A 19,426-nucleotide genomic window follows, 5' to 3' on the forward strand; every position below is an offset into this window, starting at 1 on the left:
ACTAAGTTGTTAAACTAATCCTAATGAATTATTTTACATATGTTATTTTAAAATTGTCATACATCGTTTTTTTATTGAGAAGTGTTATGATGAGTACAGTTAATGATCAAAACCTTTTGTATTTTTGTAAAATTCTGTTATCCCGAGTTTTTAACTAGTTTTTTTTAAAATTTGTTTATTAATCTGTGTGCATAACCTTGACATATGTTTCTTTTACAGATTTAACTGATTAAACAATGGCCGTTGGACTGATGATATCAATTTTGTTGCTTCTTATAGGTAAGTTAAGTGATGCTAAACTTACTGTTGATACAAAATAAATGAACTGCTTTAGCATAGCTATATATACCCTCATAAATAATTGCTACAGACAATATGCAGACTGTATTAACACTGATTGTTATAATACTTTAATGGTTAGGCACTTATTACCTTGAGTTCAATGTGTACAATCTAGGTGAATTGTACTTAGTGATGCAAGATGAAGCCAAATTTCTACATTTTTTTTTAAAATTTCTACAAAAAGTGGGTTTAGTAACAACTTTGAGTGTGGTATAGATGAGATGAGGACATTTTGCATACTTGTTGAAAGTTTTGCTTTAAAAAAAAAAAACAGTGTAGTTTCTCTGTCGCTCTTTTATGTGAGAGACAAGAGAGAAAGCTTCTCTCTCTTGAGTGGTGTCCCTCATACTCAGTATGCAGTATGCAGTAACACAGCACACAAGGATCATTCCATTTAAAATCACTCATTTCTGAAAAAGGTTAAAAGGTTCCCACTAAGCCCCCTCATAATCAGCTTTGATACAGCCTTATCATATTCAATGAAGCAGTACAAAATATTGCCTTCATACTTTTAAAGTCCATGATTATTTACTGTCTATCTATTTCAAATTTGTATGACTACATTTAAATGCCGTCACTACAACCACAGGCCCAGCAACTACAACAATGACGGATGCCACAACCACCAAAGCCCCAGCCACTACAACAACAACGGCTGCAACCACCACCACAGCCCCAGCCACTACAACAACGACGGCAGCCACAACCACCACAGCCCCAGACACTACAACAACGATGGCTGCCACTGCCACCACTGCAGCCACAACCACCACAGCCCCAGCCACTACAACAACGACGGCTGCCACCACCACAGCCCCAGAAACTACAACAACGACGGCAGCCACTACCACCACAGCCCCAGACACCACAACAACGACGGCTGCCACCACCACCACAGCAGCCACAACCACCACAGCCCCAGCCACTACAACAACGACGGCAGCCACAACCGCCACAGCCCCAGACACCACAACAACGACGGCTGCAACCACCACCACAGCAGCCACCACCACCACAGCCCCAGCCACTACAACAACAACGGAAGCCACAACAACGATGGCAGCCACTACCACCACAGCCCCAGCCACTACAACAACGACGGCTGCCATCACCACCACAGCCCCAGCAACTACAACAACGATGGCAGCTACAACCACCACAGCCCCAGCCACTACAACAACGACGGCTGCCACGACCACCACAGCCCCAGACACTACAACAACGACGGCTGCCACGACCACCACAGCCCCAGCCACTACAACAACGACGGCTGCCATCACCACCACAGCCCCAGCCACTACAACAACGACGGCTGCCACGACCACCACAGCCCCAGACACTACAACAACGACAGCAGCCACTACCACCACAGCAGCCACCACCACCACGGCCCCAGCCACTACAACAACGACAGCAGCCACCACCACCACAGCCCCAGCCACTACAACAACCACACCTGCCACTACCACCACAGCCCCAGAAATTACAACAACAACAGAAGCCGCAACAACGACGACGGCTGCCACCACCACCACAGCAGCCACAACCACCACAGCCCCAGGAACTACAACAACGACGTCTGCAACAACCACCACAGCAGCCACAATCACCACAGCCCCAGCAACTACAACGACGGCTGCCACCTCTACAACAGCCCCAGCAACTACAACACCAACAGCTGCCAGCACCACCACAGCAGCCACTACAACAACAACGGCTGCAACAACCACCACAGCCCCAGCAACTACAACAACAACGGCTGCAACCACCACCACATCCCCAGAAATTACAACAACAAAAGAAGCCGCAACAACGACAACGGCTGCCACCACCACCACAGCAGCCACAACCACCACAGCCCCAGGAACTACAACAACGACGTCTGCAACAACCACCACAGCCCCAGCCACTACAACGACGGCTGCCACCTCTACAACAGCCCCAGCAACTACAACACCGACAGCTGCCAGCACCACCACAGCAGCAACTACAACAACGACGGCTGCAACTGCCACCACAGCCCCAGAAACTACAACAACCACACCTGCCACTACGACCACAGCCCCAGAAATTACAACAACAACAGAAGCCGCAACAACGACGACGGCTGCCACCACCACCACAGCAGCCACAACCACCACAGCCCCAGGAACTACAACAACGACATCTGCCACAACCACCACAGCCCCAGCCACTACAACGACGGCTGCCACCTCTACAACAGCCCCAGCAACTACAACACCAACAGCTGCCAGCACCACCACAGCAGCCACTACAACAACGACGGCTGCAACCACCACCACAGCCCCAGCAACTACAACAACAACGTCTGCAACCACCACCACAGCCCCAGAAATTACAACAACAACAACAGAAGCCGCAACAACGACGATGGCTGCCACCACCACCACAGCAGCCACAACCACCACAGCCCCAGCAACTACAACGACGGCTGCCACCTCTACAACAGCCCCAGCAACTACAACACCAACAGCTGCCAGCACCACCACAGCAGCCACTACAACAACGACGGCTGCAACCACCACCACAGCCCCAGCAACTACAACAACAACGGCTGCAACCACCACCACAGCCCCAGAAATTACAACAACAACAGAAGCCGCAACAACGAAGACAGCTGCCACCACCACCACAGCAGCCACGACCACCACAGCCCCTGCCACCACAACAACGACGGCAGCCACCACCACCACAGCCCCAGACACTACAACAACGATGGCTGCCACCACCACCACAGCAGCCACAACCACCACAGCCCCAGGAACTACAACAACGACATCTACCACAACCACCACAGCCCCAGCCACTACAACAACGGCTGCCACCTCTACAACAGCCCCAGAAATTACAACAACAACAGAAGCCGCAACAACGACGACGGCTGCCACCACCACCACAGCAGCCACAACCACCACAGCCCCAGGAACTACAACAACGACATCTGCCACAACCACCACATCCCCAGCCACTACAACGACGGCTGCCACCTCTACAACAGCCCCAGCAACTACAACACCAACAGCTGCCAGCACCACCACAGCAGCCACTACAACAACGACGGCTGCAACCACCACCACAGCCCCAGCCACTACAACAACGACGGCTGCAACCACCACCACAGCCCCAGCAACTACAACAACAACGGCTGCAACCACCACCACAGCCCCAGAAATTACAACAACAACAGAAGCCGCAACAACGACGACGGCTGCCACCACCACCACAGCAGCCACAACCACCACAGCCCCAGGAACTACAACAACGACGTCTGCCACAACCACCACAGCCCCAGCAACTACAACGACGGCTGCCACCTCTACAACAGCCCCAGCAACTACAACACCAACAGCTGCCAGCACCACCACAGCAGCCACTACAACGACGGCTGCAACCACCACCACAGCCCCAGCAACTACAACACCAACAGCTGCCAGCACCACCACATCAGCCACTACAACAACGATGGCTGCAACCACCACCACAGCCCCAGCAACTACAACAACAACGGCTGCAACCACCACCACAGCCCCAGAAATTACAACAACAACAGAAGCCGCAACAACGAAGACGGCTGCCACCACCACCACAGCAGCCACGACCACCACAGCCCCTGCCACTACAACAACGACGGCAGCCACCACAACAACGACGGCAGCCACCACCACCACAGCCCCAGACACTACAACAACGATGGCTGCCACCACCACCACAGCAGCCACAACCACCACAGCCCCAGCCACTACAACAACGACGGCTGCCACAACCACAGCAGCCACAACAGCCACAACAACCACAACAACGACGGCAGCCACAACCACCACAGCAGCCACAGCCACTACAACAATGACATCAGCCACTACCACTACAGCAGCCACAACCACCACAGCCCCAGCCACTACAAAAACGACGGCAGCCACCACCACCACAGCCCAAGCCACTACAGCAACAATTGCTGACACGACCACCACAGCATCCACCACCACCACAGCAGCCCCAGCCACTACAACAACAACGGCTGCCACCACCACCACAGCACCAGCCACAACAACAATGACGGCAGCCACCACCACCACAGCCCCAGACATCACAACAATGACGTCAGCCACTACCACCACAGCAGCCACCACCACAGCCCCAGCCACTACAACAACAATTGCTGCCACGACCACCACAGCATCCACAACCACCACGGCCCCAGCAACTACAACAAGGACGGCTGCAACCACCACCACAGCCCCAGCCACTACAACAACAACGGCTGCCACCACCACCACAGCACCAGCCACAACAACAATGATGGCAGCCACCACCACCACAGCCCCAGACACTACAACAACCACGGCTGCCACCACCACCACAGCAGCCACAACCACCACAGCAGCCACCACCACCACATCCCCAGCCACTACAACAACAACGGCTGCCACCACCACCACAGGTCCAGCAACTACAACAACGATGGCAGCCACAACAACAAGGACGGCTGCCACCACCACCACAGCAGCCACCACCACCACAGCAGCCACCACCACCATGTCCCCAGCCACTACAACAACAACGGCAGCAACTACCACCACAACCCCAGCCACTACAACAACTACAGGTGCCACCACCACAAAAACAACGGCTTCAACCACCACCACAGCCCCAGCCACAACTACGGCTTCCACCACCCCCATATTTGTTGTTTTCAGATCCATTCAAAGCAATTTTACAACAGACTTGTTGAATTCATCATCTGAAGCTTTTAAAACGCGTGCTGGATTTATAAAGGCACAGGTAAGTGTTTTACTCTGTGGAAAGCAGCATGAATGATGTGTCTAAAGAACAGCTATTAAAGTACTGAATGCTCAATACAGGATTTCACTGAATTACAGCAGGAACAAGTCAACTATAGAATCTTTGCTTGCACTTTGATGCATGCTCAATCATCCAGGTAAGTAAATCTCCAAAAGTTGATTCTGTTCATCTGGATGTAGTGTTTTGTGGGAGAAACGTTTCGTCACTCATCCAAAACGCTACGTCCAGATGAACAGAATCAACTTTTGGAGATTTACTTGCACTGTTAAAAACTCTGGAACACTTTGTCCCAAGATTTACACATGTGCTTTTGAGCTATTGATACGCAGTGTTTTGTACTTGTGGCAAAGCACTTTAAGTCAGTATTATTGCTGGATGTTTATTCTTCTCTCAAAGGAGACAAGCTCTTAAGATGTTGGTTCTCACTTCATATTTGAACAAACCTTTTCACTTTAACAAATACAGATAAAGATTCTCTTTCTTTCGCTTGTCTACTGTCTTTCTCATCTCCAACTCATACATTGAACCTGACTTTACAGGACATATTCAAGACAAAAAGCACTACATTTCTCTCACTAGAAGATGGATAATATACTTATGATAAAATTGTATAAAGTAATTAAACTGCATCAATTTAAGATTTGTGAAAGTTTTCCCAGTTTTACCCAGTTTTTTTAGTTAGTGAGTTATCCCTGTTGCCTTAGAGCAGGATGGTTTTGAGCTTGAATTTTAAGAAAATTCTCCTTTGTGTCTGCAGATTGAACCTCCTTACAAATTGGTGTTCCCTTCTTCTTTTGTCTCCTTGAATGTTGTGAGCTTCAGGTAATTTCAGTATTTTGACATATAATGTTTAGAGCACTCACCTAAAGCCCTAAATATTCCAATCTATAATTTTTGTCTCTGCATTTACAGGCAGGGATCAGTCATCAACACGATAGAACTTCGGTTTGTAAACACATCTGTTCCGAACAACACTGAGATTAGAAATGTTTTGAACAGTACAGCCTCAAACATTACAGGCTTTGACATTGAAAGGGACTCCATCGCTGTCAATGACACAGGTGAGTAATCGTAGTCGTTATGTTTGATCAAAAAGTCTCAAATGTTTTAGAGTGACTTGGTTAAAAATGTTTTGTACATTTTTTCTACCACAGCTGCTGCATCAACTACTACAATTGTTGTTCCAACAACTACACCTAGTACAACAACTACTACATCAACTACTAAAACTATTGTAACAACATCTACAACTGCTGCAACAACTACTACATCTACTGCAACTACAGCTTCAAGTGGAGTATGCCACAAGATTAATTCCAGCACTGTTTTCCCCCTGGTGCTGCTGTTATGGCTTCTATCAAGCCAGCAATAGCATCTGTGCTGGTTTTCATTTGAAAGACAAGCAGCAGATGATCTCTTTCACTGCAGCTCTTTATTTATTGGACACATTGGAAAGAGTAGAATTGCTATGTTTGCCAATATGAAAATATTTCTTGGTGGGAATGGCCCTGTAGTGAACAGAATGACACAGACTTCTTTTATGCATGTGGTTAATTGAATCATAAATAGAAAAATTTAACTAACAACACAAAGGCAAAAGATAAAACAAAATGGGTGCTTTATCTTAGAGGCTTAGTAGTTTATGCTGCTTAGTTTAATTAAATTCAAGTTTATTTATATGGCACCAAACCACACTAACAGTCACCTCGAGGTGCTTTAAATTGTTAAGTTAAGGTAAAGACCCTACAAAGACCCTCTTGCTTTTAAGTGTGTCTCTGCCTACATGTCTGTTAACTGTTCCTCTTTTATATAGAAAAAGACTAAACATTAAAAATATATAGAAACAACTTCTTGACTTTGTAACAAAATGATCCGCAACAGCTCTTCTTATACTTTTTAAATGCTTGTAAATTAAAGGTTTCAGGTTTCCCTTCATATAGAGCATACAAAATATATATCACAAAAATAATATATATATATATATATATATATATCACCCCAAATAAAAAGCACTGTCACTTTTCTTATTTATATAAATTGTATGTTTATAAAAATATATATATTTATATTTTTATTCTGTGAAATGTATTTGAATTTTTACATTTTCTGTAGGAAAGTCACAATAACCAGAATATAGAATGTATAAGAAATTTACACTGTCCCCTGTGATGTTTTGCTGTTTGAGTAGATAAAGATAAGGTTGAAATAACCTAGAGGTATACAATTTAGATCGCTCACCCAGGACCATGGCAAATTGGTCCTGGGTGAGGGACCAGACAAAGAGCGATTCAGAAGACCCTTATGAAGAGAACATCGAGGGAACAGTTTACCCTGCCCGGGATAGGGTTACCGGGGCCCCGCCCTGGAGCCAGGCCCGGGGAGGGTGCCCGAGGACGAGCGTCTGGTGGCCAGGCCTTAGTCCATGGGGACAGCCCGAAGAGGAGACATGGGCCCATCCTCTCGCAGGCCCACCACCCGCAGGAGGCACCATAGGGGTCGGGTTCATTGTGTGCCGGGTGGCGGCCAGGAGCGGAAGCCCTGGCGGACTGATCCCCGGCTGCCAAGACTGGCAATAGGGACAAGACTTTCGGACTGCCTCAAAGAGATTCTGGCAAACTGGTGATTGAATCTAATGTGAAGACTCAACTTGTTCTTTTGTTCTTTTTTCAGTTTATAATAAATAAATTGGTTATCCATTATACAGCACTGGTGATAGTTTTGCATCTTTTTCTGTCTGGCGGACACATTGTTGTGTTTGCTGACAGGTAATAACAGCAATTATTTCATTAGCAATAGTTGCTGGGGGTTTTTTTTTCTTTTTTTTCCAAGGTTATTTGTTTTTTATGTGTTGTCCATGGTGTATTTTGGTTAGGGACTCTGCCTGCTCACCTGCTTCACTTATATTGAAGAAAGTATGGTGAACACAGCTTCTGAAGCTTCTGTTATGATCAATTAATATTTTTGACAAATGATGAGAAAATAGCACCCAGAATGGAAGCAAAAGGAGAATTTTAGGTGTACATGTAATAGATCTCCAGGGGTCCTGTGAGTGGAAAGTTTGATCCTACTAAAATCAGTCACTGCTGTATCAGTAACAGACATTGAGAAGACGAATTTCCATTAATTAAGCTTCCCTGTATATCTGTAGATTCCTCTGTGTATGTGAAGTCAACTGTACTACTGCCAACAGCATATAGCCACCTGCTTGTATTGATGAGATGCATGCACCTTTTGTCTCATATGATTTTGTATCTTTGGATGGAAAGGAAAATATACATGCTAAAATTCAGCCTTGCTACAGTGCTGAAGAGAAATCTAGGATTGTTCTTATTTTCTTCAGTCTGTGATGAATAGTGAGATGTTTTAGTTTCACGGATGGCTTTTTTTTGAATAAAGCAGCCAACTTTTCCAAGCCAAGTGAGGATTGTCTAAATTAGTGAGATGCCATTTCCTGTCCAGCTTACCAGTGTTCTGCTTCAAGGGGCGCATTTCAGAGTTATACCAGGAAGTTCTTCTGATTCGATCCTTTCTAAAAAAGCAAAGTCCGTGTCCTATGTCATTGTATTCTATTTTGCTTCCTCCCTGTCTCGTCATGTCTATTAGGTTCAGCCATGTCTTCCTCCTGTTGTCCATTCACCTCGTTACTTTGTGTGTATATTTGGTTTGTGTTTACCTCTGTTCTTCATCAGAGCATCTGTGTATCATCACTGGTGTTTCATCATTCTATTCTTCTTACCCAGGGTCTCACCAGCTATGTTTCCAGTTTCTTGTTTAGCTGTCCCCAGTTTAAGTTTTAACTAGTTGTTTTGTAGTTTTTCATTTCAGCCACAAATAAAGGCTTGTGTTCAGTTAAACATCCACCTTCATCTCCTTTGAGTCCACTTCTCTCATCTTCATGTGGTTGCCTTGCTAGCTGTGAGAAGGAAGTCATGAACTCAGATGACAAAACATGTTCAGGATGGATAATGATGTTTTTTGCCTTCTTTATCACCTGATTTTCTGTCATTCATTATCTGTCTGCCTGACCCCTGTGATTTTGGACCAGGTGTTAACAATAATGCTGAGGGAGTTTGTATCCTTACTACCTTACCAGACAAAACACTGCAAATAAAAGAAAATGTTAAAAGACTTTCAACAAATGAGCAATAAATATTTTCTTATTACAAGAGTTCAGCCTCCTATACAAATAGTCTTTATTGACTCCATTTTACGTCAAAATCTGTCTTCACATCGAACTTGAGTTGATGGTCAAAGATAGTGCAGTCTTATAAATCTGGACATCAGTGTTTTGAGTAACTCTGGCTTTATACTCAGTTTCAGTGTCTGAAGTCAATAATCACTTTCTTTAATCATTTAAGTCCAGATAGTTATCATCATACCATTTCACAAATTCAGGTAAAAGAGGACCATGGACAAACTCAGAACCTTGAAGCAAGGACAAGAGTACAGTGCCATCAGAAAACGTAATTATAAATCTGTTCTCATAAGATGTCCTCTAGCTTTTGGTGTGCATAATAAAAAGAAGGGGTGACAGAACACAGTCCTGAGGAGAACCAAAGCTTTACACAGTCCTACTGGATTATTTATTCATTAAGAAGGACATCTTAAATTCTTTTAGTGAGAAAGTTTGAAATCAGCATGTTGTCTAGGGAGATCCATAACAACAATTTTCAGTTGGACTGGGCATTGTTGGGGAGGTTATTTTCTGATAAACTGCTATTATGTTGTATGTCCAAGATGAATGGTAAGTATAGGTTATTCATTATACAGCTTTTTGTGGTGTGCATCTTGCCCAGATTGTCAACTGATGAACCAAACAGCCATTCTGACAGTAACTTTACTGCTTTTATTTTTAACCCCCCCTATTCTTCTCAAATATTACTAACACATTTTACCCTTGGTAATATTTTCTGCAAGAAAAAGGTTTACATACAAGTGTTGACCAACAATTGTTATGTCAGGCACTTTGTTTATTTATTAAATACATAAATAGCCCCTTAATACCAGGAAAGATGGCACTACAAAAATTCTGTAATGCATTTGGAGACTTTTTTGTGTTTGGAATTGCACATCATAATTAACAATTACATTCAGAATGTCAATACAAATCCCTCGAGGTTTCTGTTAGAATTGAAAACAAAAAAACATCTGAATGAAATGGAATGGCAAAAGCTACATCAGAAGTATCGAAAGTAGACTGAAAGGGCTTAAAGTGACGTCCATATTGGCAGGACTTTAAAGACTGAGTCTTTTAAAAAGATTTGAGGATATAAAAGAGCATGGCTTAAAAAAAAACAATATTTTAGTTTAATTGGTTATTACATTTGTTCTTTGGATTGGATTAATGCACTGTATTTAAATAGTACTGCTTTTTGTTTTTATTCACATGTTGGTCAGTATATCTGCACATGAATCTTTCAGAGAGGATACAAATGGACAAAAACTGATATTTCAATTACTCACTTTTTGCTTTTCTTTCATCTTTCAAATTGTTAACATGAGTCATTTTTCGGGACTTAACACTGACAGTTAGTCATTAAGACTTTAGAGTGAGATTATATTTAGGATCTATGACATTAGTTGAGGGTGTGAACTCAGCTATTATCTTTTAACAATGATTCATAAGTAAAACTTGAGGAACATGATACAGATCTTTTTTAAGGTACATCTATCAATAGATACTAATGAAAAGCAGAAAGCTAATGATAATGAAAACATTTTTTTAAATGCAGAAATGAGAACACGATTACACTAATATCAAGTAAACTAAGGTATACATAAAAAAATTATTTCTTACAATTTCTTACAAAAGGACAATTTAGCTAAAAAAGAAACAAGTACATACTTAAAACAAAATGTTAAATTTTCTAAGTAATTATACTTCTATATGAAAAAAAACAACAAAAAATACACTCTAAAACAGAGACCCCCCAAGTATATTTAGTTTAGTTTTTTCAAGTTTACAAAAAACATGACATCTTTAAGCCACTGGAAAATAGTAGAATACTTAACAGCCTTCCAATGCAACAATATTAGACGTCTCAGGACACAGAAAAAACATGTGGCTAAGGTGACAAGAAGAGCCATGGCATTTATCACATTTGTTTTCCACTTCTGGATACAATTCAGGAAGCCTAGACTTGGAGAAATGTGCCCTGTGTATGACCTGATAAGGTCCAAGACAAGCACAGGAGGTGGAAGACTGTACCCTCACTATAGCCTGTTCCCAAGACTCCTTGTCTATTTGAATTCCTAGTTCCCCTTCCCATGTGCACTTAAGCTTAACATTTGAGTGGTTACTAAAAGACAGGATAGTATCATAGAGTTTCAAAATGGTTCCTCTGTGATGAGGAATAAATTATAGCGTAGTTTCCCACTGCTGTTCTGGAGGTAAAGAGGGGAAATTTGGGAAACACTCGGCAACAAAATTTCGAATTTGAAAATCGCAAAACATATGGGTAACAGGGAGACCATAACGAGAAGACAAATTGGCAAAACTACCAAAACTATCAAAGTATGAATGTTTGACCTGTTTTATACCCTTGTCACACCACACTGAGAATGTCAAGTCGAATAGTGAGGGGGGGGGAGAGAATAGTTGTCGTTTAGAGGAACTGAGGAAAATGGCATTACAAAATTAAAGTGCCATCTAAACTGAAACCAGATCTTGATTGTGTTAAGAACCACCTGATTATCAGTATACAGAGAGGTATTTATGGGTAAAGAGGAACAGAGCAAAGCTGGTATAGAGGAGACCTTACATGTCAGGGCTCTGTGTGCGGGCAGGCGGACAGGAGGATCCAAACGCAAGACTCAAACACTGAATATTGAAAATGGAGAACCGGAAACACACAGGCATGATCTGATGGTACGACGCAACACCGAGCACGGGAAAACACAGGGCTTATATACACAGGGTGGTAATGAGGGAATGGGCAACAGGAGGGAGACACAGCTGGGAAAGATCAGGGCTAACGAGACAGGGGGAGCAAAGCTGCACACACTAACATGAGACATAGACTTTCACAATAAAACAGGAAACAAGAAACCACTAGACAAAGATGCAGACATGACACTGAGAGGGACTAGACACTGAACTGAACCTGCAATAAACATGAGAACACAAACCCTAAGAACTAATCCCTAAACAAGAATAACTGAAACATAGATTCATCATCAACATCACCACAAAACACAACGCAAGGAGCACAAGTCCAGAAATAAACTGGAAAAAAAAACTACACAGGGTCAAACCATGAGTCCACGAAAAGTTCAGGGGGCCGACCATGTGGACGGCAACGGCCATGACGGGGAAACAGTTCTGGGGGCTGACCGTGCACTAACGACCGTCAGCTAACGAGGCGTGGTGCTGGGTGGGCTCCTAGGACCAACCAGCTGACGAGGCATGAGGCCGGACGAGCTCCTCGGGCCCTCCAGCAGACGTGGCATGAGGCTGGACATAAGGATGTGCTGGCTGGGTCCTCCAGGACCCTCAGCTAACGAGGCGTGGTGCTGGGTGGGCTCCTCGGACCCACCAGCTGACGAGGCATGAGGCCGGACGGGCTCCTCGGGCCCTCCAGCAGATGTGGCATGAGGCTGGACGGATAGAGAACGAGTCACGTTAATCCCATAGTATTTAAACCCCAATGGACTGAGACAAAAGGGTAGTTTGGACTGTTGAAGTTGACATGTTGCCGTTTTAATGGGAATTTCAAATGTAATTTATAACCTGAAAACGAGCTGAAGTTCTCCAGAATACAGAAAACAGCAGGGATGGAGCGTAGAGGGTCAGTCATATATAATAACAAATCATCCGCATACAATGATACTTTATGTGCAATTCCATTATGGATGATTTCCCTGAATACAGAGGAAGATCTCAATGTGATGGACAGAGGCTCGATGGCAATGGCAAAGGGTAGAGGTGACCTTGACGACAACCACGACCCAGTGCAAAATAATCAGCATAAACATCATTGGTATAAACACTGGCTTTAGGGGACGAATAAAGAAGTTGAATCCAAGAAACAAATTTATTGCCAAATCCAAATTTCTACAAACAAGTACTCCCACTCCACCCTATCGAAAGCCTTTTCAGTAGTGATGTGCGGATCAATCCTGAAATATCGATTCCTCTGATACCAATCATTTATGTTCTAGAATCGATTCTCACATTAAAATATCGATATTTTAGTAATTTAGGGTAAATCTGTAGTTTATCATTAACAGGAACACAGTGGAAAGAAACTATAACATTTGGATTGTCTACATTCAAAGGAACTACTTCCTCTTCCGCCTTTCATAGTCATTTGCGAAAAAGGCTGTCTGTCTCGCAGCCCCTTGGTGTGCGCACTCACAACAATGGCTGAGCGTAATTGGAGTCATGTGCGAACCTATTTTACCTCCACAAAAACTGAGACGTGGTTTGCGATACATGTGGCAAAAACGTGAGGTGTTGTGGCCACACTAGGGAGACATTCAAAAAGGCTGTTGGGGGGGATAAATATTGTTGGTGTTTATTTATCGGATAAAATACGTTAAATGTCCGTAAACAGCGGGGGTGTCCAAATTCAGAGGCTGCTTCCACCTGAGGACCCGGCCTTCGTGGTCGAGAAAGCCGGGTATACGTCACGAGCTCCCTCGGTGGAGTGAAACTCTGCCGTCTGCTCCTTGCTATCTAAAATATAACCGGGCGGTGGCGCAAACTCTCGACCGTCTCACACTTCTGTTTAATCAGTTTTCTGTTTGACGTTTATTCAGCTGTGTGAAAACCCTGGAGGAACCCTCCTGAGGGATTAATAAAGTTAAATTTAATTTAATCTAATCTAATCTAATAACTTTAATCTCAGCCAAACTGATTTACTCACGAACAAATAAAACACTGAAAAAGCCAAACAATAACATTTTTAAGTTATCTATGACTTATATATCATGTTTAACCCGAGTAGCGAAAGACCTCGGGGGTTTGAAAATGATGTGTCGTCGGCTCAGATATTTGAAGTTTACACAGCTACATTCTCAAGTGAAAATATGTTAAAAGTTTTTTTGCGACCCAGAAAGAGAAATAAGAGTAATATTAAAACTAAGCAGCTGCCGTCATTGTTGGAAACAAGTACTCTGATGTCCTGTAATCATTATGATGCTATAATTTGAGATACAGTAAATAAAATAAGTTTTTGTACAAAGTATTGGTATCGGATCAGTATTGTCGATACCACCCTGAATATTACTTGGTATTGGATCGGAAAGGAAATCAGTGGTATCGCACATCACTACTTTTCAGACTCTAAAGAAATCACAAGTTCGGGAAATTCAGATAGATGCTTTGACTAAATACCATTAAAGACTGTACGGGTATTAAAAAACAATTGACGTCCCTTTATAAAGCCCTTCTGCTCTTCAGATATAATACTAGAAAGCAGATCCTCTAGGCGAGATGCAATTACTTTAACCAACACCTTTGCATCGGCATTAAGCAGATATAATGTCCTGTAGGAACCACAGGAGGTCGGGTCCCTGTCATTTTTGAGAAGGAGCACTATAGTGGCTTGTGTGAAAGTAGGTGGTAATGAACCCTTTCCAAGGATTCATTAAACACAGATAAAAGCAATTTACCAATAAATATTTTATAAAAGTCAATTAGAAACCCATCCAGGTCTGGGGCTTTATCAGACTGCATAGCTCAGGGGTGTCCAAACTCCGCGGCCCGTGGTCGATTTTTAATTGGCCTGCAAGTAATTTTATAAATAGAATAGAACAGGGGTCGGCAACCTGCGGCTCCAGAGCCGCATGTGGCTCTTTAGTCCTTATAGTGCGGCTCCGCGTGGTTTGGGAAAAATAAATTAGAAGTATTTAGCTAAAGTGTATTTTATTTATGTTAGTTCTTTTTTAACTTGTACTTCTAAATTGGAAGATTATTGTGATATTGACATATAAAAATAAAATTATATGTTATTATCCAGCGGATGCCGCAATCATGCATCCTCCCCTGCAGCGGTGCTGCAGACCACGCCCCGCCACACACATTAACCTGGTAAAATACATATTTAGGTAGAATTTTGCAAATATCTACTTTTCATCTTTTAGCAGCATAGTGCTTTTATTTATTTATTTTTTTAAAAGTCAGGTCAAGGCTCCAAAAGCCCAAAGGCGATATAAGGGTGGCGTCTCACAACAGTTTTTGTTTACTACATGGATCATTTTAGTTCAGCTGGGTGTCTTTCCTTTTGTTATATTTCTTTAAGAGTTCAAAATGTGTTAATTACATAAATAAAATGTAATTTTCTCTGTAGCACTTCATGGATTTCATAAGCAACACACCTTAGTTGTTCACACAAAGCATAAAGGTAAAAAACAATATATACAGTGTTATCTTCATTTTAGATGTCAAAAAGTATTTGCGGCTCCCAGTGTTTTCTTTTGCATGGAAACCGGGTCCAAATGGCTCTTTGGGTCTTAAAGGTTGCAGACCCCTGGAAAAGAATATGGCCGGCAAAACTTTTGCTTGAGTGTATTGCAGTTCTTAGTTTTAAAACCAGGGGGAGCTACTGTTGATCAAGGCAGTTGCTCCACCAAAAAGGACAATCACAGAAGAATTGTACCCCAAGTTACTAAACATGGCAGAACCAAAGAAGCGAAAGGTAGAAAATGAATGCAGAAAATTTCAGACACGGTAGGAGAGTGAATATTTCTTCAAAGAATTCAAGGGGACGTGTGTCTGTTTGATCTGCACTGAAACTGTGGCAGTTATGAAAGAGTATAATGTACGACATCATTATGAAACCAAACATCAGGCCTATGCATCCTACATTGGTGCTGAGCAAGAGTAGAAATTAAAGCAAAGGGTAGCTTTCCTGCGGAGTCAGCAACAATATTTTTTTCGTGCTCAAGAGGTCCAGGAAAAGGCTACAGTAGCCAGCTATGAGGTCGCCCAACTCATCGCAAGACATGGCAAGCCTTTTTCAGATGGAGACCTCATAAAACACGGCCTCGTTAAAGTCACCGAAATAATGTGCCCGGAAAAAGTGCAGGACTTTAACAACGTCAGCGTGTCCAGAAATACAGTTGTGCGGCGCATTGAAGACTTGTCAGCCAACATTGAACTGCAACTGTCTGATAAAGCTTGTGCTTTTGATTACTCCATCACATGCGATGAGAGCACCAATGCCACAGACACCGCACAGCTGCTATTTTTTTGTGGGGAGTGGACGAGAACACGAGCGCTTTAGGTGAGTAAAAAATATATTCCACAGTACCCGTGTGTTAATGTGCAGGTACACATGCTTCAAATATCAATAATGTGCATCGATTCTGTCACTACCCTGCTTTTGCGCACCACTTTCTTATATGCGTTTTTCTTGTTAACACACAGAGTACACACTGCTGTGCACAGCGCACGCACATGCAAAGTCAGCTGATCTCATCTGTTGCAGATTTGCTCCTTGATCAGGTGACATTTGTCCGGATTTTTGGCACAAGTGGCGTACGATCAGCACCGCGGCTGGATGGCCCGATTTACATACCCAGCGCAGCTGATACTCACCAGAATAATTTACTAAAATGATATGCACTCCTGTTATTAAGTCCAGTTCAGTCTGTTAATGTTGATAACGATTTCAAACGAACGTTAATAGGTGTGTTGCTAAGCCTAATAACCTAAATAATAAACTTGAAATGTACACGTCCCATTTTTCTTTATTGTTTTTTCTCTGTGCTGTAAATCTTCTGCCTAAGAAGAAATCTGAGGCTGCTGTTCTGAGAATGAGCTACCAAAGCTTTTTCTGAATAAATCAATAAAGATCCATTTATGGAAAGCTGTGATGAAGGCAGTTTTGTCTTTAATTATATTCAACAATATAACCTATTTGACCACTTTTAAGTGATTTTTCTAACTTTAATACTCTAAAGCTAAGGTTATATACCTAATTTCTAGTAAGTGGCCCAGCCCCTCCTATATTTTTATGTATGTGGCCATCAGTGAAAAAAGTTTGGACACCCCTGGCATAGCTGTAATAGCATTTAATACTTTTTCAGCAGAAACTGGGGAGTCCAATTGCCCAGCAATATTAGTACCAATAACGGGGTTTGAAAGATTATGAAGAAATTCATTTGTTTTAGCTTTGTCCGTAGGAAATTCGGACTTATACAACAAAGAGTAAAATATTTTAAAGGTAGAATCAATTTCCAAGAGATCTGTACTAATAATGTCATAAGAGTTTTTAATACTTGGTATCACACACGAGGAGGCCTGACGTGGTAACTGATGTCCCAACAAACGACTAGCCTTGTCGCCATATTCATAATATGAGCCACGACTGCGAAGTAACAAAGCACTGCTTCAGTAATTCTGGAGAAGGGTTCAGTGTATAACTTTGATCAAGGTTACTCATTGCAGCTATAAGATCTTTAAGCCTGGCATTAATGTTTTTATTAGCACGAACACAGTAAGAAATAATTTGACCTCTCAGGTAGCATTTAAGAGTCTCCCATAGCAAAGACGCTGAAGCGTTTTGATTGAAGGACAAGAACTCCTCGATAGAACTTGAAATAAATTCACAACATTCTTTATCTGCCAGAAGGAGAGAGTTAAATCTCCAAAGTGTTGGGCTACATTGATAGGTAGAGAGTTAAATATCCAATAGCAGAGGTAAATGATCGGTTATTACAATTACAATTAATTAAAGCAACAAAACAACCTGAAGAGCCAGTTCGGAGCCGAAAGAGCCGGCTGTTTTTAGTGAGCCGAACCGAAAGAGCCGGTTCTCTAAAAGAAGCCGGAAATCCCATTACTACTGACCACAAACCCTGAGGGTGTAAAAGAGAAGCAGAAGAAGCAGACGGAATATCCCGCTTAACTTATGCTATCTGTTTAAGTTTAGATAGTATTTGTAAAGATATTGACCATATCCTTTTCTGAAAGTGTGGATATAATGGATGGTGTAAGGTACTGGCATACTACAACTTTATAGTTGTTAAATTCTGGGTACAAGTATACATGCCCATCTTGTACGTGTTTTTTAATATTATTATTATTATTATTATTATCATCCTACCCAATTACATGTTTCTTTTAATCAGAGTATGCTGGTACAATTTACATTGTGTTCCTTACATTTATCCCTAATTGTTTGTTATATTAATCCTAAAATCTTAAAATTCCCGTTTTAATATTTCTAATGTTTGCCTTGTTTTCTTCACTGTCTGGTCTGCCTCTGTCTCGCCTGTATGGATGCATTTACACCTAAATTTCCCCAACAAAGGATGTTTTAATTCACCACTATTCCAGTCTCCCATCTTCCTGCTACCGGTCTGGAGTTTTTGTTCACCAAAGCACACATCAACTTCATACTGACGGACAGATCACTGCCCTTTTCCCGCCTTGTCTGACCGTGTTTTGTGGCTTTGGTTCACTTCACCTCACTCTTCCCCATTCTTGTCATTAAATCAGGCCGTTCTGCAACCATGGCAGCCATTCACTCTATGGCTTTATTCGTGGTGTATTTTACCCCTTCACCAAATGCCATTCTCGTCTCGTTTGCATCTATCAATATCTGCGAAGTATGGTTTTGTAACGAGTATCCTATTTTCTAAAGCACAGCATGTAAAGGTTAGCTCGGTTAGCAGGATGCTAGCATGTAGCGCTTAGTGAGACACGCCTCAGACGAGTTGAGACCCCGTCTGTGTACTTTATAGGTGAGCAACGGATTTAAATAAAATTAACGCTTCAAAGGACAAACTTTAAGATAAAAAACAATATACTTACCAGAGAACCGCCAGGGTTTGCCGCTGCCATCTTGCTGCTCCTAAATTCAAAACTGCCTCTGCAGACAGGCAGGGGAGGCATGGAAATTGTCTTTGAGTTAGTCAAACGTCTTCCTTAGTTCGAGTAGATGATAAAATAAAATAAAAATAAATGGGATTTTAAGTAGGACTAGGCGTTCTGTAATGATCTCTATTTAGGAGAAAAACTTAATCACTCACCTTTAAACAGCTCTCTTTTAGGAGACACGCTGCTGGCTAACGGTGTCATGTGATCAAACAGCGTAATTTAATTGGCTGAGAGCCGCTGGACTCGATCTAGTGCTGATTGCTCTGGCTTGGATCATTCAAGTTCATCACTTTTGCAGGTGAATTTTGGGAGTTGAATTTTATGCGGGGGAATTTTTGCAGGTGAATATTTTTGCAAGGAAATTTGGAGGATAAAAATTCAGTTTTATAAATTCAATATCTAAAAATAGTTGAATTCTGATGATACTATATTTCT

The 19,426-nt window shown here is 42.6% G+C and overlaps 1 protein-coding gene across 1 annotated transcript; it reads left to right on the forward strand.

Moving 5' to 3' along the window:
- The first annotated feature begins 948 nt into the window (after positions 1 to 948).
- Positions 949 to 6,535, forward strand: LOC148104277 (uncharacterized). Its single transcript, XM_087838322.1, has 7 exons — positions 949 to 1,919; positions 2,028 to 2,547; positions 2,977 to 4,259; positions 4,983 to 5,142; positions 5,921 to 5,985; positions 6,076 to 6,224; positions 6,318 to 6,535. The coding sequence occupies exons 1-7, from the start codon at positions 949 to 951 to the stop codon at positions 6,533 to 6,535; spliced, it is 3,366 nt and encodes a 1,121-aa protein (XP_087694448.1).
- The last annotated feature ends 12,891 nt before the right edge of the window (positions 6,536 to 19,426 follow it).

The sequence above is a fragment of the Neolamprologus brichardi genome, chromosome 3 (genome assembly GCF_056152115.1).
Source record: "Neolamprologus brichardi isolate AB-2024 chromosome 3, ASM5615211v1, whole genome shotgun sequence".
In the NCBI taxonomy this organism is placed as follows: Eukaryota; Metazoa; Chordata; class Actinopteri; order Cichliformes; family Cichlidae; genus Neolamprologus; species Neolamprologus brichardi.